This window comes from Salmo salar, chromosome 24 (assembly GCF_965601325.2).
Source record: "Salmo salar chromosome 24, fSalSal1, whole genome shotgun sequence".
Taxonomy (NCBI): Eukaryota; Metazoa; Chordata; class Actinopteri; order Salmoniformes; family Salmonidae; genus Salmo; species Salmo salar.
Window position 1 is genome coordinate 18,418,449 of NC_138314.1, and position 25,785 is coordinate 18,444,233.

At 43.4% G+C, this 25,785-nt stretch overlaps 1 protein-coding gene across 3 annotated transcripts in view; it reads left to right on the plus strand.

Annotated features, from left to right (window-relative positions):
• The first annotated feature begins 1,367 nt into the window (after positions 1 to 1,367).
• The window catches only part of LOC106584973 (AP-1 complex subunit beta-1), a 51,930-nt gene continuing 27,512 nt past the window's right edge, over positions 1,368 to 25,785 (plus strand). Inside the window, exons 1-19 of one of the 3 annotated variants that reach the window (XM_045707192.2) lie at positions 1,368 to 1,521; positions 3,394 to 3,454; positions 3,828 to 3,933; positions 4,148 to 4,283; positions 4,441 to 4,686; positions 5,670 to 5,860; positions 6,030 to 6,251; positions 6,728 to 6,848; positions 7,020 to 7,115; positions 8,971 to 9,086; positions 10,719 to 10,884; positions 13,442 to 13,540; positions 15,791 to 16,050; positions 16,588 to 16,798; positions 16,951 to 16,968; positions 18,957 to 18,986; positions 19,088 to 19,225; positions 21,321 to 21,466; positions 21,572 to 21,701. In XM_045707192.2, coding sequence (XP_045563148.1) covers positions 3,418 to 3,454; positions 3,828 to 3,933; positions 4,148 to 4,283; positions 4,441 to 4,686; positions 5,670 to 5,860; positions 6,030 to 6,251; positions 6,728 to 6,848; positions 7,020 to 7,115; positions 8,971 to 9,086; positions 10,719 to 10,884; positions 13,442 to 13,540; positions 15,791 to 16,050; positions 16,588 to 16,798; positions 16,951 to 16,968; positions 18,957 to 18,986; positions 19,088 to 19,225; positions 21,321 to 21,466; positions 21,572 to 21,701 — 2,469 coding nt within the window. In that variant the 5' untranslated portion in view covers positions 1,368 to 1,521; positions 3,394 to 3,417. Of the gene's footprint in view, positions 1,522 to 1,549; positions 1,792 to 3,393; positions 3,455 to 3,827; positions 3,934 to 4,147; positions 4,284 to 4,440; positions 4,687 to 5,669; positions 5,861 to 6,029; positions 6,252 to 6,727; positions 6,849 to 7,019; positions 7,116 to 8,970; positions 9,087 to 10,718; positions 10,885 to 13,441; positions 13,541 to 15,790; positions 16,051 to 16,587; positions 16,799 to 16,950; positions 16,969 to 18,956; positions 18,987 to 19,087; positions 19,226 to 21,320; positions 21,467 to 21,571; positions 21,702 to 25,785 lie in introns of those variants that run through there. The other 2 variants (XM_014170659.3, XM_014170660.3) reach the window with 2 other exon arrangements.

Consider the following 25,785-nt stretch of genomic DNA (forward strand, 5'->3'; position numbering starts at 1 on the left):
TGGCCGGTGTCTGCTTGTTTGCAGACTTTTTTGTACATCTTTGAAGGTGCTGTTGATAGTAGTGGTGGCGCTTGGCTTGCTGACGTGTCAAATTATTTTGGACGTTGAAAATGCTTATTTCCTGGACGTTGAAAATATATATTTTTTCTTCCAGAAGATGAAAATACATATTTTATTGTCATTGATTCTATGGCCAAAATTCAACTGCACATGCATTGTCAATGAAGTAAGCATTATATCAAAATCATGTTTTTTTTTATCCATTTAATATAGGAACGCAATATGGTAATGGTACCAATTGAAGATTGCTACAGAAAATGTACAATCGCTCCCATCTGTCAAGTGCACTTATGTAAGCTTTTCCCAAAGCTTTTAAACTGGCAGCGAAGATGTTCAAAGTAGTCCAGCCTATAAAATAAACCAACACCACTTCAACTTCAATAACATTCTCAGTAACGGTTACAGAAATGTTTTTTGTTCTTGTTATGACTGTGATATGTTGTTTATACAGTGCATTCGGAAAGTATTCAGACCCCTTGACATGTTCCACATTTTATTACGTTACAGCCTTATTTTAAAATTGATTAAGAAAACATTTCATTTAATCAATCTATACACAATACCCCACCCATAATGACAGAGCAAAAACTGTTTAGAAATTTTTGCAAATGTATTACAAATAAAAAACAGAAATACCTTATTTACATATGTATTCAGAGGCTTTGCTATGGGCCTTCGAAATTGAGCTCAGGTGCATCCAATTTCCATTGACCATTTGTTCAGTGTATATCATGTGAAAATAGTGATCTGATATCCTAGTTAATTGAATAAATATATTATTCTCACCAAATGAGTCATGTTCATATAGATGGGTTGGTAGTTCGGCTACAAAACCAATGCATGCCCAACTATGGGGTTGTTATGGGTGTAAGATGGCACGTTGGCTTAAAATATAGTTTACATGTTGTCAACGATTTATCTCCAATGTTTATTGAAAACATGAATACATGTGCACAATGAGCACTTGTCTCTCAAATACATTGTTACAGCTCATGGTTAGCTAGCTAGTGAATTTTAGCCATATTAGAATAGACATGACATCAATCAAAACAAGACATGGTATCGTGTTGGAGTGGCAGGTAGCCTAGTGGTTAGAGCGTTGGCCCAGTAACCAGAAGGTTGCTAGATTGAATCCCTGAGCTGACAAGATAAAAATCTGTTCTTCCCCTGAACAAGGCAGTTAACCCACTGTTCCTAGGTGTCATTCTAAATAAGCATTGACTTGCCTAGTTAAAAAAGAACAAGATGAAACAAGCCACCTACGATTCCCCACATGATAGCTTATTGTAATTGTTGCTAGCTGTCTGGTCATCCAGAATCCCCAAAACACACGGACTTTTGCCCCATTGAAGCGTAATAACCTTATTACGGAAGTCGGAAGTAGAAAAACAACATATGATGGCGATTTTCAAGTGGGAGGGAACGAACGAAGCCAGGACAAATTAAAAACACTTCGCCACGGTAAGCTGTCTGTCGATTTTATGTTCCGTTTTACTCTGTGTCGTGTCTAATTTTAACTTCAGTAGGTACGTTAATTCTGTGGAGTTGGATTTGAAAATAGGTCGATAGATTAAGAGCTTAACTATCCCGGCAAATGCTTCCTTAAGCCCCTACATTAGAAGGTCATTTCTTTAGCCAGACTGCAGAGCATCAGCTAGCTAGCAAATTGTACAGTCGTTGAGCAGCAGGTTCATTCAGCAAACAAACATGGAGTGGGCTAATCAATTATGCGTGAGTGATCAATCCAAGTTAGAAAGATAACTATGTTTAAAATCTAATTTGTGCCATTCCATTTGTCTTGATACAAGTTAGCTTTTGAGGTGAATGAGAGCAGAGCCGAGGTAATGCTAACCATTCTGGCTAGCTAGCTAAATGTTGGCTAATGTTAGTTAGTAATCACAATGAGGAAGTGTGAAAATGTGTAACTAGTTAGTTATGATGATGATCAAATGTTGCCAGGGATTTTAACATTGCCTTATCCACATAAGTAGCTAATTTACAGGGTATTTCAATATGTTGTTATGGCCCCAGGTTAATTAAACTAGCATCTGTTGTAGCTAAGCAGCTAGCGTGCCATCTAGCTAACACTATTAGCAACCTAGCTAGTTAACAGTTAGGTAATAACAATCGGTCAAACGCTTGATTTTGACAGCTGTCGAATGGCTCCTGTTCGCTGTCAGATGCCACGCATTGTTTGTCAGTTTCAGCTCCTTTACTAAACCTTTGAAAACTAGTTGTTAAGAAATAGTGATTAATTTACAGCAACTTGTATCTTTGGTGAATAATTGACTTAATGCTAACGTTAGATGCAAAGACAGTCTGTGTTGAGGCAACATTTGCATTATGACAGCTGGCTGTTGACTGCCAGTTATTGCCATAACACAGCAATTAGGCCTAACTGTGAGCATACTCAGTTCATATATTTGTTTCCGAAGGGCCACAGATCTGGTGGTCATGATACAGTACTAATACAGTTCCTACACATTTGAATGTAGGTAACACATTTTATTCATGCACCTCAAACTATAACATTTTAGCTAACAATGCCTGTTGAGAGGCCCATCCAGACGGCCGCTCAACAGGCATTGTGCTCTCTGCATTATCACTGTGGGAGCAGGGTGTGATAACATGGTGGTAGTAGTGGCATTTTTAACATTTTTATTGTTCATGCAGTCAAACTTTACATTGACGTCTATAGAGCTACCTTGTGCAGAAAAAAAAGTATTAATACTGGGCGTTAATGATGATGGATGAAATGGTCAATGGAGTCAACACACTGACTGCTACAGCACCATTCATATTGCATCAACATGTGAGACACATTGCCAATACTCATCATATTGTTCTAAAGTTGGGGGGGTTCAGTGAAATAAGAGACAAATGCTTTTGTTTTCACAGCGTTGTTACTTTCAAAGCTTGCTACTTTCAGTGTTGCTTTTTAGTATAGAGTAGTGTTTTTGTGGGAAGACCTTTCGCATAAAGGATCAAGTGGAATTCAACAACAGGAAATGGATAGTGCTGTGCGCTGCAGGACAGCAGACTGAGATTCTGTAGACCCCAGAGGACACTACCAGTCAGGCTGGCTGATTGAGTATGTGCTGTTTTTTTAGTCAACCAATGTGTTTTTACACCTTGTCCATTGAGTTATCTCATAGAAAAACATCACAGCCAAGTGTCCAAGTGATGGAAGAAAGAACGTCCTCCTATTTTGCCTACACTTGCACTTTTACAGTTTCCTGTCTCCTTTGTGGATCCCTCTCCTTTTTAGAAAAAAAAATACTTCAGTGCTTGTTTTTCTCTTGTTCATTTTCTTTCTCTCTCGTTCCCTTGCAGGAGAACCGACAATTTGGATCCAAGATGACGGACTCCAAGTATTTCACCACTACAAAGAAAGGTCTTATTACTTTCCAAAGTGAATTTCAATTTGGCCTATTTATTGTTAACCTTTATTCAGAGCTCAGCTTTAGGCTACTCTTGTCATGAATCATGACTTGTTTTTAGGCACTAATCCAAATGTTGTGTAATCAGTCAGGGAGACCTAGAAAATATTATTGAAAAAAATGGCTCCCAACCACAAACTGTTTAAACAGTTTTATGTCAACCGGATCTCTATAATAATAAATGTGTTCATGTCGTGACTGGTTATATGCAGGGCACCCTACAGTGACTGGTTATATACACCAGTCTTGATCTGCCGCATTATGCATGACTACTCCACGTACACACACTTCTGCTATCTGTTTTGTTCTGTTTTCATGTGTGCGCAGGAGAGATCTTTGAGCTGAAAGCAGAGCTGAACAGTGATAAGAAGGAGAAGAAGAAGGAGGCTGTGAAGAAGGTCATTGCCTCCATGACCGTTGGGAAAGATGTCAGGTGAATCCTGTTAAACTGTCAGAAACTCATGGTGAAAAGATGCACTATAACATTGTCCATTGTCACCCTCAGATGGCACCGTGTCATCTCTGAACATGTGAGAATGCGGTCAATAGTTATGGCCCATTCTGACTCTGCTCCCACATAGAGATCCTATAATTCACTAGTAGCTGATTTCATAGACCCTCATGATCTATGGCTCCCCCTCCCCCAGTGCCCTGTTTCCAGATGTGGTGAACTGCATGCAGACTGACAACCTGGAGCTGAAGAAGCTAGTCTACCTGTACCTGATGAACTATGCCAAGAGCCAGCCCGACATGGCCATCATGGCTGTCAATACCTTCGTCAAGGTAAAGCACAAAACCAGGGCAGGTCTGACAAACATTACTGACCTATTGCTCTAAAAGGTCTGTTAAAGGTCTGTCTGTTAAGTTAGAGGACTGGTAGCGACATCTCAATACTCCTCAGTGTGTGTAAACTAACATAGAGGCTCTCCTCCCCCTTCAGGACTGTGAGGACCCTAACCCCCTGATCCGGGCCCTGGCTGTGCGCACTATGGGCTGCATCCGTGTGGACAAGATCACTGAGTACCTGTGTGAGCCTCTGAGGAAGTGTCTGAAGGACGAGGACCCCTACGTGAGGAAGACTGCAGCTGTGTGTGTGGCCAAACTCCATGACATCAACGCCCAGCTGGTGGAGGACCAGGGCTTCCTGGACACCCTCAAGGACCTTATCTCTGACTCCAACCCTATGGTGAGGCTCCCATGGCAGGGTGACCAGCCTGCTAGACTACCTGACCTGGGGTTACACTACTGGCTCTAGGGCTAAAGTCCTACTTTTCAAGAATGAGAGGTTACATTAAGTCATTCAGCATACGCTCTTATTCAGAACGACTTTCAGTAGCACTTAAAACACGGTTCATTTCGGTTCACAATTAACATTGTGAAGTTAGAGGGGACCATAAAAATTAAAGGAGTGTCTGTATAACTGCCCCTTTGTAGTAGAAAATGGTAAGCATTGCATATATTCATGCCACATATTCGAGTGAAATACAGATTGGTTACAAATGTAACACGGTGGACATGCAAAAAAGGGGTCGAGCGATAGTACACAGCGTTCGGCCAATCTGCTGTCCGCCAGCTCAAACTGGACCGACGTTAGTCTGGTGTCTCTCAAGCAAGTCTTTGATCTCCCCAATCCACCGCTGCTGTTCCTTGTTGAGAGTTGCCCGCAAGCTCTCTCAGCACTTTCTGTGGCAGGCCTCACAGGCAAGAAGGACCTCACCCTCTTCTGGTCTTCGCCCCACCAGGGCAAGGATTGTAATGAATTATGAGCTCCGTAAACAGCGTCTGGTCAATCCGCAGCTGCTTCCTGAGTTGCACGCCAGTTCTCTGGAATCAGCAGCTCAGAACTTTGAGGCCGGTCTTGGGGGCAGGAAGGACATTGCCCTCTTCTGCTGATCTTTGTCCTCACTGGTGCAAGGACAGAAGCCTGGGGTGCATACAAGAGGGGCCTAGTGTGGATCACAGGGGCCTGGGGTAGATCACCAGAGACTGCGCTGGAAGGATTCTGTAATGCTCTCTGTGACGTAAACAATGGTCAGATGTGGGGAAAGTGTCATGGCCGCCATTCGCTGTTTGGCAATGAATGACTTCTGTTATCTCATTGCAGCCCACTAGGGTATGTGCTCTTGCAGTCTAACTTGCCCACTTTCTGGCCCTCTCCTTCTCTTTCAGGTGGTTGCGAATGCTGTGGCAGCCCTGTCTGAGATTGCAGAGTCCCACCCCAACAGCAACCTGCTGGACCTGAACCCCCAGTCCATCAACAAGCTGCTGACGGCCCTCAACGAGTGCACCGAGTGGGGTCAGATCTTCATTCTGGACTGCCTGGCCAACTACACCCCTCGCGACGACCGCGAGTCCCAGAGGTCAGAAAGCACAGGATGCCTCCTAGTTTATTGCTTTATCTCACACACTGATTCTCCCTGTCTGTGTCCATGTCCATCTGCTGTATATGAAGTACATTTCCCCACTCTCTCCTCCCCTCTATCTGTCCTCGTCTCATCTCTGTCCTCCCCTCCCTCTCTCATTCTGTAGTATCTGTGAGCGGGTGACCCCCCGTCTGTCCCATGCCAACTCTGCGGTGGTGCTGTCGGCGGTCAAGGTGCTGATGAAGTTCATGGAGATGCTTCCTAAGGACCTGGACTACTATGGCACCCTGCTGAAGAAGCTGGCCCCGCCCCTGGTCACCCTGCTGTCTGCAGAGCCTGAGCTGCAGTACGTGGCCCTGAGGAACATCAACCTCATCGTACAGAAACGGTAGGAGGGACAGCGGGACTACCAACAGAAATGAGTGTCGCAGCTTAATATTCAGTGTGTGTGCTGTCCTAATAGCGCTTTCGTCCCTATATCAGGGCTCTCCAACCCTGTTCCTGGAGAGCTACCCTCCTGTAGGTTTTCACTCCAACCTCAGTTGTAACTAACCTGATTCTGCTTATCAACCAGCTATTAGAATCAGGTGTGCTAAATAAGGGTTGGAGTGAACCTACAGGACGGTAGCTCTCCAGGAACAGGGTTAGAGAACCCTGCCCTATATAGTGCACATATTTTGACCTGGGCCCTGGTCCAAAGTAGTGCACTATATATGGAATAGGGTGCCATTTGGGACGCTACCAGTGATTCCTCTGCACATTAAATGGTTTGGATGTGTTGGCTGTATTCTGCGAATTCCACCGTTATTGAAATGACAAATAAATGTTCTATTGATGGCAATCATACCTTTTTTCTCTGTGCAGCCCAGAGATTCTGAAGCATGAGATGAAGGTGTTCTTTGTGAAGTACAACGACCCCATCTACGTCAAGCTGGAGAAACTGGACATAATGATCCGCCTGGCATCTCAAGCTAACATCGCCCAGGTGACACACACACACACACACACACTACTGTTACAGTTAGAACCTTTAGAAGCCATGATTTTTTTGTGTAAAATAAGTAATAATTTGGGAAGTAACATGGACAAGCAGTAATGTGATTCCTAGACAAGATGAAAGCCAGTATCAGTGTCCCCATGCTGGTGTTTATTTTAGGTGCTGGCGGAGCTGAAGGAGTATGCCACTGAGGTGGATGTGGACTTTGTGCGGAAGGCAGTCCGAGCCATCGGCCGCTGTGCCATCAAAGTGGAGGTGAGAGAGGGAAAGGAGATGTAGCTGTACAGTCATGGCCAAAAGTTTTGAGAATTTCACAAATATTAATTTTGACAAAGTCTGCTGCCTCAGTTTGTATGATGGCAATTTGCATATACTCCAGAATGTTATGAAGAGTGATCAGATGAATTGCAATTAATTGCAAAGTCCCTCTTTGCCATGCAAATGAACTGAATCCCCCCCAAAAACATTTCCACTGCTTTTCAGCCTTGCCACAAAAGGACCAGCTGACAGCATGTCAGTGATTCTCTCGTTAACACAGGTGTGAGTGTTGACGAGGACAAGGCTGGAGATCACTCTGTCATGCTGATTGAGTTCGAATAAGCTTCAAAAGAAGCGTGGTGCTTGAAATCATTGTTCTTCCTCTGTCAAACATGGTTACCTGCAAGGAAACACATGCCGTCATTATTGCTTTGCACAAAAAAGGCTTCACAGGCAAGGATATTGCTGCCAGCAAGATTGCACCTAAATCAACCATTTATTGGGTCATCAAGAACTTCAAGGAGAGCGGTTCAATTGTTGTGAAGAAGGCTTAAGGGCGCCCAAGAAAGTCCAGCAAGCGCCAGGACCGTCTCCTAAAGTTGATTCAGCTGCGGGATCGGGGCACCACCAGTACAGCGCTTGCTCAGGAATGGCAGCAGGCAGGTGTGAGTGCATCTGCACGCACAGTGAGGCGAAGACTTTTGGAGGATGGCCTGGTGTCAACAAGGGCAGCTGAGAAGCCACTTCTCTCCAGGAAAAACATCAGGGACAGACTGATATTCTGCAAAAGGTACAGGGATTGGACTGCTGAGGACTGGGGTAAAGTCATTTTCTCTGATGAATCCCCTTTCCGATTGTTTGGAGCATCCGGAAAAAAGCTTGTCCGGAGAAGACAAGGTGAGCGCTACCATCAGTCCTGTGTCATGCCAACAGTAAAGCATCCTGAGACCATTCATGTGTGGGGTTGCTTCTCAGCCAAGGGAGTGGGCTCACTCACAATTTTGCCTAAGAACACAGCCATGAATTAAGAATGGTACCAACACATCCTCCGAGAGCAACTTCTCCCAACCATCCAGGAACAGTTTGGTGACAAACAATGCCTTTTCCAGCATGATGGAGCACCTTGCCATAAGGCAAAAGTGATAACTAAGTGGCTAGGAACAAAACATTGATATTTTGGGTCCATGGCCAGGAAACTCCCCAGACCTTAATCCCATTGAGAACTTGTGGTCAATCCTCAAGAGGCGGGTGGACAAACAAAAACCCACAAATTCTGACAAACTCCAAGCATAGATTATGTAATAATGGGCTGCCATCAGTCAGGATGTGGCCCAGAAGTTAATTGACAGCATGCCAGGGCGGATTGCAGAGGTATTGAAAAAGGGTCAACACTGCAAATATTGACTCTGCATCAACTTCATGTAATTGTCAATAAAAGCCTTTGACACTTATGAAATGCTTGTAATTATACTTCAGTATTCCATAGTAACATCTGACAAAAATATCTAAAGACACTGAAGCAGCCATCTTTGTGGAAATGAATATTTGTGTCATTCTCAAATCTTTTGGCCACGACTGTACCCAGGTCATATACATAGTGTTTTAAAGTCCTATACAGCAAACCCTCACGTTAACTGTACTGTTTTACTGCTAGCCTAATGAATGTGTGTCGTGAGTCTACTGTGCAGCATGTGCAGTATATATGTCTGTGAAATGTTGGGGCTTTTTCATGCTTGTGATGACCAAGCCAGGTGACTGTCACCATAAATATTGAAAGCCTGAATAATGCTGATTTGGTAGGGTCTCTCTGGCCTGCTCTGTGTTTGGCTGACAGCATCTGTCTGTCTGTCAGCAATCAGCGGAGCGCTGTGTGAGCACCCTGCTGGACCTCATCCAGACCAAGGTCAACTATGTGGTGCAGGAGGCCATCGTGGTCATCAAGGACATCTTCCGCAAGTACCCCAACAAGTAGGTCACCTGTTGATGGTTCTGTCAGGTCCAGGCCTGGTTATTACAGTGTTGCATCCCAAATGGCACCTAATTCACTATATAGTATGCTACTTTTGACCCGGGCCCATAGGGCTCGCAATCCTTATAACCCAGTTAGTGTTTGGTTTTCCTACGAATGGATCCTCAAATCGTTTCACAATTATAAGGCGAAATGAATGACTTTGATGGAAGAGGCACTGCGTAAATCACAACTGAGTTAATCAGTGAAGGAGCCTAACCAGGAAGCACTTACAGATGTAAGTAGGGTAGTGTTATTTTTCTGTGTGCAAGATGTTTACTGGGAAACCATTCCAATCATCAAGATAGATAGGCTGTTGAGATCTCGACAGGCAATCTCATTAGTGTTTAAGGCAACCAGAAGTATAGCGATGGACTAAACCAGCCATGGACAATTTTGAGGGAGATTGATATTCAATGAGTCATACAGAGGTTGTGTTACACCTCAGCAGAGATTGCCATGCTTCTTAAAATGCTCTATGGTCTCTCCTGTTGTCACTTAAGACAAGCATAGCGTACTAGTGCTAGCAAATGCATTTATACTCGCACATATCCGCACCCACACACACTGGAGCCCTGTCTGTTCCGGCTCACTGCCGCCCAGATTACATCTTGGCCTGAGAGGTAGGGAGAAGCTCATTACTCTGACAGTGGGTTTTCTGCTCGGCTTTCGACGTGAAAGGCATGAAAATGAGCTTTTGTGCCGAGTGAAGACTCCTCTAACCTCTCTCACTCATAGATCTGCAAGGTGTCAGTCCGCAGTGCGTGGCGCTGAATCCCTGCCCCTGACAACGCCCAGGCCCCAGTCAGAGGCGGCGAGAGCCTGACCTCTACTCTATCAAGGCTCAGTAGGCTGGATCCATATGCCACATAGACAGACAGAAACCTCCTACCCACTTGAAACGCAGTCCATGTCGCCCTGCACCTACTTAACTTACTGGACTGCTGTTTACTGAACATGACCTCACAACCACGAGTCACTCATTGAACCTGCATTACTCTGTAATTAAGTCTGTTAGCTGTTGCTGTATATTCCTACATTTTATTTATGCCAGGAAATGGATGATTGTGTACTGTTTAACTCTTTTCTTGGTCTTTTTAGGTGTTGGGTGGTGACATGTATTGTGAAAGACATGTTGTTCCATCTTTCTTAGTTTTCAGCAAAAAGTGATGCAGAAAGTAACAGTTTATCCAGCATGAAGTTTAGTAATTGTGCTCGCAAGAAAGCCCACAAAATATTTTATTATGTGCAGTCATGTAAATACAGGGGCACAGAGTAAAACCCCCAAAAAGTCCTATAATTTAGTGAAGTGAAGGTTCAGAGGCTGTGAAATGTTTCTTTGTCTATGCAACAGCATGAACAGATTCTATTGCCTTGCCCTTGGCTCGCATTACTGCTCCAGCACATCCTGTTCAGATGCTCTGTTGGCATTTATGCTAATACCATTCTCAAGGAATGCTGCAGAGTCGATAACAGTTGATAAATATATTAAAACGAGAAAAAATATACAAAATGACTGCAAACCGATTTTTCTGTGTGTGGACAATGACTTTGTATTGAGTCATTAGTTCCTAACCATGGTCTGTTCCCAGGTATGAGAGTGTGATCGCCACGCTGTGTGAGAACCTGGACTCCCTGGATGAGCCGGAGGCGCGGGCAGCCATGATCTGGATCGTAGGAGAGTATGCTGAGAGGATCGACAACGCTGACGAACTGCTGGAGAGCTTCCTGGAGGGCTTCCACGACGAGAGCACCCAGGTCTGACTCACTCACACATGGGTCCCGTCCCAAATGGCACCTTATTCCCTATATAGTGCACTATTAGCCCTGGTCCAAAGTAGTGCACTACATAGGAAATAGGGTGTCATTTGGGACGCTGACAATATGCCGTTTACTGCTCACTCTAAACAGGCTTCAATGGAACCATTCTGTGCATACTGGGAGATATTGGGGGTGGGGGGGGACTGCATTTAGTAGCCTATAGCAAGAGAGAGTAGGCCTATACTTGACTGGCTGCTGTAGACTCACAGGATAACTGCTGTTTTAGCTCTCAAGAGGCAACAACAGCAGCTCTATGAAGATGCTGACTGGTTGGTTATGGCACGCTTAAAGGCACTGCTTGTGAAAGAGCATTGATTTACTTTAAGAATAAATAGGAAAAACTGTAGACTCGTGGAGAGACATTTTAAGTACCTAGTCTTTGTTTCCTATAAACGTCATCTTCTAACCAGTCTCTCGATGATAATAATGGAAAAACATGACATTTTAATGGGAACACTTCAGTAGAAATTGAAGTCTGTAGTGTTTCATCCTTGAAGCGGTTGGTATTATATCCTCTGTGGATCCATGTATACAGAGTAGTCTAGAGTATTCTGCGGATGTTTTGTTTCGGGATTAGCTCTGCTTGTTTGGAAACCACAGGCTAAGCCATAGATTAATTAATTCTGCTCCATTTCAGTAGTAAAGATTTAGACATAGTATTGCTGCATTGGAGAGAGATTTTTGTTAAGGCTATTGAGTTGTAATTTTTTCAGTATAAAACACTACATGCCGAACTCTTTGTAGAGTACGTGTTTAGTTGGAAGTGTTGTGCAAATGTTGTTTAGCACATACTGCTTTTTTGTACGGGGGTGTATGGTATGTATGTATGTATGTATGTATGTATGTATACTCAGCAAAAAAAGAAACGTCCTCTCACTGTCAACTGCGTTTATTTTCAGCAAACTTAACATGCGTAAATATTTGAATAAAAATAAGATTCAACAACTGAGACATAAACTGAACAAGTTCCACAGACATGTGACTAACAGAAATTGAATAATGTGTCCCTTAACAAATCAAAAGTAACAGTCAGTATCTGGTGTGGCTACCAGCTGCATTAAGTACTGCTGTGCATCTCCTCTCCTCCTCCTCCTCCTCCATAATTTTAGTCAATTGGAGGTGTACTTGTGGATGTATTTTAAGGCCTACCTTCAAACTCGGTGCCTCTTTGCTTGACATCATGGTTAAATCAAAAGAAATCAGCCAAGACCTCAGAAAATAAAATGTAGACCTCCACAAGTCTGGTTCATCCTTGGGAGAAATTTCCAAACGCCTGAACGTACCACGTTCATCTGTACAAACAATAGTACGCAGGTATAAACACCATGGGACCACGCAGCCGTCACACCGCTCAGGAAGCTCTGTCTCCTAGAGATCAATGTACTTTGGTGCGAGAAATGCAAATCAATCCCAGAACAACAGCAAAGGACCTTGTGAAGATGCTGGAGGAAACGGGTACAAAAGTATCTCTATCCACAGTAAAACGAGTCCTATATCGACATAACCTGAATGGCCGCTCACCAAGGAAGAAGCCACTGCTCCAAAACCACCATAAAAAAGCCAGACTACGGTTTGCAACTGTACATGGGACAAATATTGTACGTTTTGGAGAAATGTCCTCTGGTCTGATAAAATAGAAGTGTTTGGCCATAATGACCATCGTTATGTTTTGGAGGAAAAGGGAGAGGCTTGCAAGCCAAAGAACACCATCCCAACCGTGAAGAACGGGTGTGGCAGCATCATGTTATGTGGGGTGCTTTGCTGCAGGAGGGACTGGTGCACTTCACAAAATAAATGGTGTCATGAGGAAGGAAAATTCTGTGGATATATTGAAGCAACATCTCAAGACATCAGTCAGGAAGTTAAAGCTTGGTCGCAAATGGGTCTTCCAAATGGACAATGACCCCAAACATACTTCCAAAATTGTGGCAGAATCGCTTAAGGACTAAAAATTTAAAGGTATTGGAATGGCCATCACAAAGCCCTGACCTCAGTCCTATAGAAAATTTGTTGGCAGAACTGTAAAAGCGTGTGCGAGCAAGGAGGCCTACAAACCTGACTCAGTTACACCTGCTCTGTCAGGAGGAATGGGCCAAAATTCACCCAACTTATTGTGGGAAGTGTGTGGAAGGCTACCCAAAACGTTTGACCCAAGTTAAACAATGTAAAGGCAATGCTACCAAATACTAATTGAGTGTATGTAAACTTCTGACCGACCTGGGAATGTGTTGAAAGAAATAAATCCTGAAATAAATCTTTCTCTCTACTATAATTCTGACATTTCACATTCTTAAAATGAAGTGGTGATCCTAACTGACCTAAGACAGGGAATTTTTACTAGGATTAAATGTCAGGAATTGTGGAACTGCGTTTTTAAATGTATTTGGCTAAGGTGTATGTAAACTTCTGACTTCAACTGTAGCTATAAGCTGAGTTGGTGTGAGTAGTATGTATGAGTGAGTTATAGCTGGTCTCGTCTGCTCTGGCTTCCCAGGTGCAACTGCAGCTGCTGACAGCCATAGTGAAGCTGTTCCTGAAGAAACCCACTGAGACCCAGGAGCTGGTGCAGCAGGTGCTGAGCCTGGCCACACAGGTGAGTGTCCCGGGGTGTGTGTACACACACACGGTCAACAGCAGGGATCTAATCAGCCACAGTCTCACACCAACACTTCTTATGCCAGGGCCTTCAGGCCGTGTCAGTTGTTACTCAAATTGCCCAATAGAAGAACAGAAACCAGAATGTCTTGACTTTGAATTCCCAAAAGTAAATTGGAAAGATGGGAGATGTATAGTCCTGTCTTTCAACAACTAGGCATCCCTTTTCTCCAGAAAGTCTGGAACACCTTCAAGTGTTATCCTAAATATGCCAATCAGTCAAGCAACACACCAGGAAAAAGGGAAGGTCAAACATAAGGACATAATGATTGATTGTGTTCTGCTCAAATGCTGATGGGAACAACCCAGTTTAAAAGATGGGAACAACCCAGTTTAACCTCTCTAGGGGGTGTGGGACGCTACCATCCCACCTGGCCAACATCCAGTGAAATTGCAGATCGCCAAATTTAAAAACAGAAATACTCATTATAAAAATTAATTAAACATACAAGTGTTATACATCGGTTTAAAGATTAACTTCTTGTTAATCCATCCGCTGTGTCAGATTTCAAAAAGACTTTACGGCGAAAGCAAACCATTCGATTATCTGAGAACAGCGCCCAGCAGACAAATCATTACAAACAGTAACCAGCCAAGTAGAGGAGTAACAAAAGTCAGAAATAGCGATAAAATGTATCACTTACCTTTGCTCTTCATATGGTTTCACTCCCAAGACCCAAGATTCATTTGTTGGTGCGTTTTGTTCAGTAATCTATTGGAACAAAGCGCGGTCACAGCAGGCAGACCAAAGATCAAAAAAGTACCATAAAAGTTCGTAGAAACATGTCAAACGATGTTTATAATCAATCCTCAGGTTGTTTTTGTCATAAATAATCGATCATATTTCAACCGGACAATAGCTTCGTCAATAGAAAAGGAAAAACAAGAGAGGCACGCTTCCGGTCACGCGCAGGACTCATGTCTGGAAATTTCCACTGTCCTCTCATTGAAAGTGGTGTTTCTCCCTAATTTTTCAGAGTAAAAGCCTGAAACAATGCCTAAAGACTGGCCACATGTAGTGGAAGCCATAGGGATCGTGAACTGGGTCTTAAGTCTTTTGTATGTCGGATAGGCTTTCAATGGAAAAACAGCTATTTCAAAATAATAGCACTTCCTGGATGGATTTTCCTCAGGTTTTCACCTGCCATATCAGTTTTGTTATACTCACAGATATTATTTTAACAGTTTTGGAAACTTTAGAGTGTTTTCTATCCAAATCTACCAATTATATGCATATCCTAGCTTCTGGGCCTGAGTAGCAGGCAGTTTACTTTGGGCACGCTTTTCATCCAAAATTCCAAATGCTGCCCCCTACCCTAGTGAGGTTAAAAGATGGGAACAACCCAGTTTAAAACTGGGCTGTGATCTTGGTGGGGTAGTCTAAATGCTTGTAGCTCTTTTATTGGTCTAATTACTATGGGATGTCCTTGACTAACCTGACAACAAGGGCACAATTTTATTTACTGTTCTTCCTGAGGCTGTCACTAACGTCCTTCACTCCATAAATAACTAGCTTGCTGGGAAGCTATTGAAATGGCTGCTTTTATTCGTGATTCTCCCCCTCCCACAAATGGAATGACGCATTCACGTGTGGCGTCTGCCTGACGATGGGGCCTAGATATTCCAGCACTGCTGAAGCAACATGAAAAGTGGGATACTCATTGAAATGTGTCAAGTTGACAGCCAGTGTGAAGACGTCACCATAAACGCTACCCTACTATTTCTGATGAGACAGTGTGTCCTTGAGTTTGAGTGTTGCATTAGATGAAAATCTTTTTTTGTGTTGGGTGTTATTAGTGTGTTTTTATGAGTAGTTAATCTCACTCCTCAGACTGTGGGAGTTGTCATTAACTTTGGAGGTTAGTGCCAGGGGAGTTTCAACACTGCCAGGAAGCTGCCAGGACCAAAAATATATTCCCGACGTTCTAGTTTTTATGTCCTTGTACCGCGTGTCTTACTTCTAAGCCTTGCTGATGCTGTTCAAATCTTCCCTTGGATTTTCTTATTATTGACTGAGTAGATTATTCTAGCTATACCCCGCAGGGAATCGAACCTAACATACTCTTAGATTATTTGCTTAGTACCTGACATGACATAAGTGAGAAGAACAGCCAGAGAGCGGAGTCTGTGAAGCTGTTACTATTTATTATGCACCACATCAGTCATCCTGTCTATCTGTTGTCTGCAGGACTCTGACAACCCGGACCTGCGAGACCGTGGCTACATCTACTGGCGTCTGCTCTCCACTGACCCTGTGGCTGCCAAGGAGGTGGTGCTGGCCGAGAAGCCTCTGATCTCGGAGGAGACGGACCTGATTGAGCCCACCCTGCTGGAGGAGCTCATCTGCCACATCGGCACGCTGGCGTCCGTCTACCACAAGCCTCCCAGCGCCTTCGTGGAGGGCAGCCGCGGTGTGATGCACAAAAGGCTCCCCGCCCGCACTGGATCGTGAGTCTCTCTCACACACTCTTTTAGGGCCCGCTTGAGTTTCCCTGACTAAACACCTTATTTGCACCCGAGTAATTCCTCTAAATAGTGTTATTTACCCCTAAAGTAAACCCAGTCTTTACTTTGTGTAAAGCATACCTTACTTTATACTGGCTTAAGCCACGTTCGATGAGTCAGAGAAGTCCAAAAGATCTCACATGAGGCTGTGTTCCCAGCAGACATGAAGTACAGCACAGGGCTGATCTTAAATTCAATCTTAATGCCGTTTAATTGTTATTTTCATTGCATTTAAGATGAGCCAATGGTGTTCCCTTAAATAACCTTAGGACCAATTTTAAGCAGGGTTGGTTTATTGAAATAAGAGTTCCAGATAATTTAGCTTGGCTGAGACTAGGCTTTTACATTTTTAGCTCAAAACATTGCGTTTAGGAATTCAAACCAGCTTAAACAAGTGAAGTTCTTAAATACCCCCTTTTATTGTGGCGAATGTTTGCAGTTGTCTCTAACTCCCTCTGTCCTGGTCTCTCCATCCCCCAGAGGAGAGGGTACGGAGAGCCCAGACGTGGGCAATGCTGCTGGGGGCTCTGCCGCTGAAGCTGCCCCCTCTATCATCCCCTCCCAGGGAGACCTCCTGGGGGACCTTCTCAACCTGGACCTGGCACCCCCCACCACCACTGGCCCCCCACCCCCCACCTCCGGCATGCAGATGGGGGGCATGGATCTCCTTGGTGGAGGTCTGGACAGCCTGGTAGGTACCTCACTGTAGACCGCTGTGCTGCTACCCCTGGGCAGCCAGTGAACATAGTCATTTAACATTTTTTTTGCTTCTCTTTCTTTTTGACTGAGTGTTTTCCTCTTCTTTTTTTTTCTTCTTTTTTTATTTTTATGCCACACCTGCAGATGGATGAGTCTGAACCGGTAACTAAAGTACATGGAGGGAGAGGACATAGCTATAGTCACACCTCACATTACATCATCATTAGTTAGATGTAGTAGCTAGGCTTGGGCGGTATCCAGACTTTTATATTGTCATACTGTCCTTCTCTCATACCTGGATTTACGGTAATACCGGCATAGCACACAAGGGAGCGCTAAAAACGCAAGGAAAGACCATTGGGTCTCTATTACAGAATGCTAACAAAATTTGCACAAACTAATAGTGAAATCACATAGACGTTGTTAGCTAAATGCTACTGAGCGAAAACAAACAAACTAATTGCAAATTCAGCACAAAATGATACACGCATAGCTAGTAGCTACAGAACGTCATTTTCGGTGAGTGGACATTTACATTTGCAAAATTGTGATGAATGTTTTTCTGAAGGAAGAGCAGCATGTATACACGGAGCAGATGGGAGAAGAATGGCAGGGGGGGGGGAACGATCGTAGGAAGCACTGGGAATAAATGGCAGCTGTACAGAACTCATCCAGAGTACTTTGACTTCTGGCAGAAAGCCCTCATAAGATATCTGATGGCAAACATTTAGTAGTGAATTGCATACAAGTGTAACGTCATCACTTCATGTGCGCTGCACAACAGAGACTCGCTGATAGCTATAAAATGCTATGTACTCCCCAGCTCGCTTTCTCCCGTTGTGCTGTTTACAAACACATGACTGGCTCAAATGTTCTGGGGAACTACGGTAAGTTTCATCATTTAAAATAATGTGACGGGAGAAATGAAGAATGCAATTTCTTATGGTATTGCACAAGTTGACTGCAGGTAATCGCATAAAACGTAGCTGCAAATATATACATTTATTGGAAAAACGACAAATACATTATTTTTGTATTTATTTATTGGAAAAACCATCCTGTGGTTTTTCCAAATACCCTGCTATACTGCCCAAGCCTAGTAGTAGGGCATTATCATTGCTGTATCTACAAGTGTGTGTGTGTATATATACACTGTGTGCTGTATTCACCTCTTCAATATTCTTTCTCTGTGCTTGATGCATCCTGATTGTTCCATGTCAATGAATTCATCTAACTTGACAACCCTACTGTATTCATCCTGCCATCAGCCACACGTTCCCCCGCGGACGGACCCTCCACAGTCTCCGTCACCTCAGCCCCCGTCGCCAGTGTACACCCACACTGACTACACCTACACTGACTACAGTCACACTGACAGCCCCCCTGACCACAGCTCTACTGAGCACAGCCCCCCTGCTGAGGTTGGTTGAGGGGCATCAGTAGAGGCTCCTGAACAGACTAGACTGGAGTCCCCCTATGGTACCCTGTGCTGTACTGTGACCTCTCACCACCTCTAGCTGCAGTGTCACTGTCTGTTGTAGATCAGAGATGTTTCCTATCGTCTCAATATGTTTCTTTAATTGCTTTTTAAGTTTATTTTAGGCCTCTGAGACCTTTTGTAGGTCTTGTTGTTGTGTTTGTTGTTCCAAAAGCCCTTACCTACTGTAGCTAGCTGTATTTGTTATGATTTTAACACGCTACTCTAGATGTTTAGGCCCTATTCATTTCTGGTTTCCATTCACACTGATCTCTTCATCATTTTAAAATTTTTTGAGTGTGATGTATTTCATTACTGAATTCTCTTTGTAACCAACTGACTGACCACTGTGCTGGCAAACAGTTGGCATTTACAGTTTCAGAAGTATCTGAATGAAAACCTGAACACATTATGTTCGTCCTGCGCTCTTCGACCTCCGTATGACCCTCCAGTAGCTCTCATCATAGATATAGAACACTGTTCTGTATGCTCTCATCTCACCTTCCCCAGTCTAAACCATGCTTTTCATGTGTCATGTTTATCTTAGCATCCCCTCATCACACACCCACCTCCCTCCCTCAGTCTTCCTCTAGCATCTCCCGCAACCTGCTGGAAATAAGGTGTAACATTCTAATAATGTATAAACTGAACTCCTCTCTCTCTCTTCCCTCAGCTTGGAGGAGATATTGGTGGGAGTCCTGCGGTAAGCCTGCTTGCCTGGTTGTTTAAACATTAATTTAAAAAAAGTATATTTAGGTGCAGTTTTTTGATGTTCAGCTCTTTAACATGGTCTTTCATCCAAAGATGGGGTCTGGTTTTGGCGCGGCTCCCGCTGTGATGCCAGCCTCTCTAAACGCTCCTGTGGGAGGCGGCCTTGGAGACCTCTTTGACTTTGGAGGGGGGGTTGGCATGCCGATGGGAGCATACATTCCGCCCAAGACAGTGAGTGTCTATAGATGATGGTAGTACTCTTAATATGATAGTATTGATACTATTTTGTTACGTTACAGCCTTATTCTAAAATGGATTAAATAAAGAAATGTCCTCATCAATCTACCCACAGTACTCCATAATGGCAAAGTGAAAACAGGTTTTATAAATTGTATTAAAAATGTAAGTATTCAGACCCTTTTGCTATGATACTTGAAATTGAGCTCAGGGGCATCCTGTTTCCATTGATCATCCTTGATGTTTCTACAACTTGATTGGAATCCACCTGTGGTAAATTCAATTTATTGGACATGATTTGGAAAGGCACACACCTGTCTGTATAAGGGCTCACAGTTGATAATGCATGTCAGAATAATTGTCCGTAGAGCTCAGAGACAGGATTGTGTCGAGGCACAGATCTGGGAAAGGGTACCAAAAATGTCAGTATTGAAGGTCCCCAAGAAGACAGTGGCCTCCTTCATTCTTAAATGGAAGAAGTTTGGAACCACCAAGATTCTACCTAGAGCTGGCTGCCTGGGCAAACAGAGCAATCGGGGGAGAAGGGACTTGGTAAGGAAGGTGACCAAGAACCCAATGGTCACTCTGACAGATCTGCAGCACTCCACCAATTAGGCCTTTTATGGTAGAGTGGCCAGACGGAAGCCACTCTTCAGTAAAAGGTATGCGACAGCCTGCTTGAAGTTTGCCAAAAGGCACCTAAAGGACTCTGACCATGAGAAACAAGATTCTCTGGTCTGATGAAACCAAGATTGAACTATTTGGCCTGAATGCCAAGTGTCGCATCTGGAGGAAACCTGGCTCCATCCCTGCGATGAAGCATGGTGGTGGCAGCATCATGCTGTGGGGATGTTTTTCAGCAGCGGGGACTGGGAGACGAGTCAGGATCGAGGGAAAGATGAACAGAGTAAAGTACAGCGAGATCCTTGATGAAAACCTGCTCAGGACCTCAGACTGGGGTGAAGGTTCACTTTCCAACAGGACAACAACCCTAAGCACACAGCTAAGACAACGCAGGAGTGGCTTCGGGACAAGTCTCTGAATGTCCTTGAGTGTCCCAGCCAGAGCCTGGACATGAAACCGATTGAACATCTCTGGAGAGACCTGAAAATAGCTGTGCAGCGACGCTCCCCATCCAACCTGACAGAGCTTGAGAGGATCTGCAGAGAGGAATGGGGCGAAACTCCCCAAATACAGGTGTGCCAAGCTTGTAGTGTCATATCCAAGAAGACTCAAGGCTGTAATCGTTGTCTAAGATGCTTCAACAAAGTACTCAGTAAAGAGTCTGAATACTTATGTAAATGTAATATTTCATTTTTTTTTTTATATATACATTTACAAAAATGCCTAAACAGTTTTTGCTTTGTTATTGTGTGTAGATTGAGCAGAAAAAACAATTGAATGCATTTTAGAATAAAGCTGTAACATAACAATGTGGAAAAAGTCAAGGGGTCTGAATACTTTCCAAATGCACTGTAACTACTAGGCCTATATGTTCCTAGATGATCATGCTGAAGACACTCCTCCTCGCTCTCCACAACCTGGTACCCACCTACCTCTCTGATGTTCTCCCAGTCTATGCCCCCTTCCGCTCCTCCTCTGGTGGTCTCCTTGTCACCGGCCCCCCATTCCGCATCTCCAACATGGATGCCCGAGCATTCAGTTGCTCGGCACCCAGGCTCTGGAATGCTCTCCCCCCCCCATACATACAACATGCAGATAGCCATCTCATTAAAAAACCTTCTGAAAACACACCTCTCTAAGGATGCCTATGGTCTATGATTGACTCTGTCCTACCCCCCTTAGGTGCTCTCCCAGTATCCCTATGTGTGTCCCCCCCCCAACATAAACCTTACCCTAAACCATGTTTTGATCCTCTACCCAACCCTTCCCTCTTTTTACCTGTCCTGTTTCGTGTTGTCCTTTTGATTTTAAATTGCACTTTGATGCTCTTGATTTTCTGATGTATGGATTCTACTGTTAATGTGAGATTTCTTTGAATGCCCTGAAAGGTGTCCGCCAAATAAATTGAATTATTTTTTATTACAAGCTGTGGAGACGTTTCTCTTATGGTATCTTCTATCCTCAGGTGTGGCTCCCAGCCATGAAGGCTAAAGGTCTGGAGATCTCTGGGACCTTCGCCCGGCGTGCTGGAGTCATCCAGATGGAGCTGGTCCTCACCAACAAGGCCATGAGCGTCATGACTGACTTCGCCATCCAATTCAACAGGAACAGGTGAGAGGAACATCCGTCACAGTCTATATGACTGTCATAAGGAAACCATCTCTGCTGTGAATGTGATTTTAATTTTTTTCTGACTTGGGACTCTTTTCTCTCTAGTTTTGGACTGGCCCCTGCCGGCCCACTCCAGGTCCTCACCCCTCTCGGCCCAAACCAGACCATTGAAGTCAGCCTCCCCCTCAGCACTGTTGGGCCAGTCATGAAGATGGACCCTCTCAACAACCTGCAGGTAACTTTCCCACAACGTTAGTTGTACAGGATGTTTCAGGAGACTAGGCTGCTTCAGACTAGGGTTGAATAGTGGGAACCGGGTTATCGAGATATCCAGCCCAAACCTACTCCCTTTTCCCAGGATAAATAACTGCAAGAAACTGGTATATTTATAATAAATAATTTATTTGAACAGCATGATGTGAAATGGCACTGTTAAATTATATGTGATGTCTAAATCTGGCTTCTCAACGGCCTACTCTCTGCTATCTGCATGACCAATCATCGACGCTCATGGTGGGGACACTGCTTCTCACTACGGAGTGTAGTTCACAATGTGTTTATCATCTCATCATGGTAACTTTTTGTCTTGTGAAAGGAAAGACTACATTTGCTGCAGCTACAGTAATATAATGACAATACATGTCTAATTTACGCTTCTCCATCTTGCTTTCACCTTATTCTTTCATTGTAGAGTTTTAAAACAGCCTGTCACTCAAATATCGTTTCCGCAGTCTCTCTCTCTCTCGATCAATTCCATTCAAATTGCATCCAAAATAGATCGGCCTAATCCTGGTCAAGATTGAGATGCACTGAGTGTACAAAACATCCTGCTCTTTCCATGACTAAAGCCCTATTCACACGGGACTAGTATTACTGTAGAATGTAGGTGATGTAATTACTACCCCAGCATGTCTGTTTTTCCGGTGGACGATTCGGATGGGATTAGCTTTACCCAACTGCCCCGTAATAATTGTTTTCCTCATTCAAAATGGATAATTATGACGGAAGCCTGGCGGCTTTTCTAGTTGGGAAGATGTTTTAAATATCTAGGGATGGCCAAATATTGGCCTTCAGTTCGAAGAAAGTCAAAATGGTAAGACATATCAATAACAACCATGAACTGTAACCTATGCACAAATTGAATTAACTGACATATTTGGTGAAAGAGGAATAGGCACTTGAAAAGTTGATATGTGACAAAACCGATCCATTTGTAGACTACATGCATAGCACTTTGGTTTTAGGCATTCATTTGTTCCCATGTTCTTACCCAAACTGGGTGCAGCACCTGTTAAACTCAGTAATATCCTTCAATATACAGGGATGAAGATTCGCATGGGATAAGTGTTATCAGAGGACGTGAGAGTTTGCCCGAAAAACTGTAGGTTTTTAAGGATGGGATAATAACCTTCCTGCCAAGTAAAAATGACTTACATGGCAGATTCGGACGGGACTAAAATTATGGATGTGGTGATTTGTGCTCGTGCACATAATTACATTACCTGAGCTCCCCCAGTAAAACCTATCCCGTCCGAATAGACTGACCAGGTGAATCCAGATGAAAGCTATGATCTCTTATTGATGTCACTTGTTAAATCCACTTCAAATCAGTGTAGATCGGTTAAAGAAGGATTTTTAAGCCTTGAGACATGGGTTGTGTATGTGTGACATTCAGAGGGTGAATGGGCAAGACAAAATATTTAAGTGCCTTTGAACGGGGTATGGCAGTAGGTGCCAGATGAACCAGTGTGAGTGTGTAAAGAACTGCAACGCTGCTGGGTTTTTCCACACTCAACAGTTACCCTTGTGTATCAAGAATGGTCTACCACCCAAAGGGCATCCAGCCAACTTGACATAACTGTGGGAAGCATTGGAGTCAACATGGGCCATCATCCCTGTGGAACACTTGTAGAGGCCATGCCCTGATGAATTGAGGCTGTTCTGAGGGAAAAAGGGGGTACAACTTAATATTAGGAAGGTGTTACTAATGTTTTGTACTATGTATGTATGTATGTATGTATGTGTTGTCCTAGCCTACCTCTTTCAGGTAATACATTCAATGCAGTATTAGCCTTATATTTAGCTAATGAATGATGGGTTATGCATAAGCTTCTAAATGATAGCCTCTGTCTCTTGCACAATACGCACCTCTGCTCTGTTGCCGTGTCTACTTAAAAAAATGCTACTTAGCTCTTAGAGTCCCAGGAAAAGCTAGACTAGAATAGCTTGCTGGATATTTTTTCTTTTAGCATTTCTATACTAATGGACTGTTCGAAGAGAAATTCAAGCTCTTGTTTGCTGAATGTTAAATACAGCAGCCATTAGAACTTTAAAGAGAACACGCAATGGCAGTTATTTACTCAGAATAGAGCTGTCCCCGACAAAACAAAATCTTGGTCGACCAAGAGTCATCTGTTCTTTCGATTGGTCGACGTTTTTAAACATGTATTTTTCCATATAGACACATCCTATGTGTTTTAATCAAATCAACTATATGCACTGAGCTTGTCTGATGCTTTAAGTGAACTGTTTGTTGAAATAATTAAGACGCACAAATGACTAGAGGGAGTCCAGCCACAATTGATTTGATTGTGCTTGTCCTGGCTCAGACTTGCTGTGTTAAAAAAAACAGCTAACAACTGTGTGATTAGCACACGTTGTCTCTCCTCCCTACTGCAGCGACCACCACAGAACATCAACAGTGTGATTTTTGGTATTTTATTAGGATCCCCATTAGCTGTTGCAAAAGTCAAAATCTCATATGCCGATAACAATGCATCACGAAATGGCACATTTTCTGTAAATTCAATGAATAAATAGTTTATATAAAATGACCATGAAAAGGCCTATTTCTTATTACATTTTGAATTCTACTCAACAAATAAAAGGTACTTCCTCATATTTGATTATTTCTCCTTTTATTTAGAACCTTTGTGAAAATGTTCAATTAAGCATGTAACAACATATTAATATCTCTAAAAAGGATAATAGAAAACACTTCAACTATAGTTGAAAACAAAATAAATATAGGCCTAAAATATATTTTTGGGGGCTTGCCTGTTTTGCATGTTATTTTGGCATTAATACGTGTCACATATCAGTTTGCATTTGGTACCTTGGGTCGAGTGTTGGCACCAACTCACGAAACCCCTGTTTCTCGACTGTGTAAATTGGGGCCACGTCTTTGCAGATATAAGTTGTAACGGCAGCTGTTATCTCCTTCCATCTTCGTGATTCTTTGCCATATGGTGTGCCGCGGGCAAAAGCCTCTTGCAACGTCTGAGTCAGGGTTTGTTTTGAGCACTTGACTGTACTTTTTTGGGTCTCATCCGTAGACTCTCTCCGTACTGTTTCACATGATTCTTGCGTAGGTGGTAAAAGAGGTTAGTGGTGTTTGAGCCTGTTGTCGGGACCGGCCTGTGGCATATTTTGCAGAGGACGGTTTTCTGGTCCGTGTCAGACTTTTCATACCCAAACCACGTCCATGCGACCGAAGTAGCCCCTCTCTCTTAGGTACGACCTCCATGTCTCCGTGCTCTGTGTCACGTTCACTCTCCTCCATATTTGTTTGTGTTGCAGCCGTGTGGAAGAACGCAAAGCGTCGTCCAATTGACAAAAAATATTGCTGTAACGAGTGTGATTTGCGACACAACGAAATAAACGATAGAACGTAATATGAAACGATAGAAAAACGTCTATCGTCACACGATATATATCGTCATATCGCCCAGCCCTACGGCTGGACGATAATCAAGATTGGACCAAACTAGAGCCTGTAGAACTTGCTTTTTGGAGTGTGGTGTCAAAAAAGCAGAGCAACTCTTAATTACGGCTAGACCTCTCCCCATCTTTACAACCATTGAATCTATATGTTTTGACCATGACCGTTTACAATCTAAGGTAATGCCAAGTAATTTAGTCTCCTCTACAGCCACACCATTCATTACAAGATTTAGCTGAGGTCTAGCACTTAAGGAATGATTTGTACCAAATACAATGCTGTTAGTTTTAGAGATGTTCAGGACCAGTTTATTACTGGCCACCCATTCCAAAACAGACTGCAGCTCTTTAAGGGTTTCAGTGACTTCATTAGCTGTGGTTGCTGATGCGTATATGTTTGAATCATCAGCATACATGGACACACATGCTTTGTTTAATGCCAGTGGCAGGTTATTGGTAAAAATAGAAAAGAGTAGAGGGCCTAGAGAGCTACCCTGCGGTACACCACACTTTACGTGTTTGACATCAGAGAAGATTCCATTAAAGAAAACCCTTTGAGTTCTATTAGATAGATGGCTCTGAATCCACATTATGGCAGA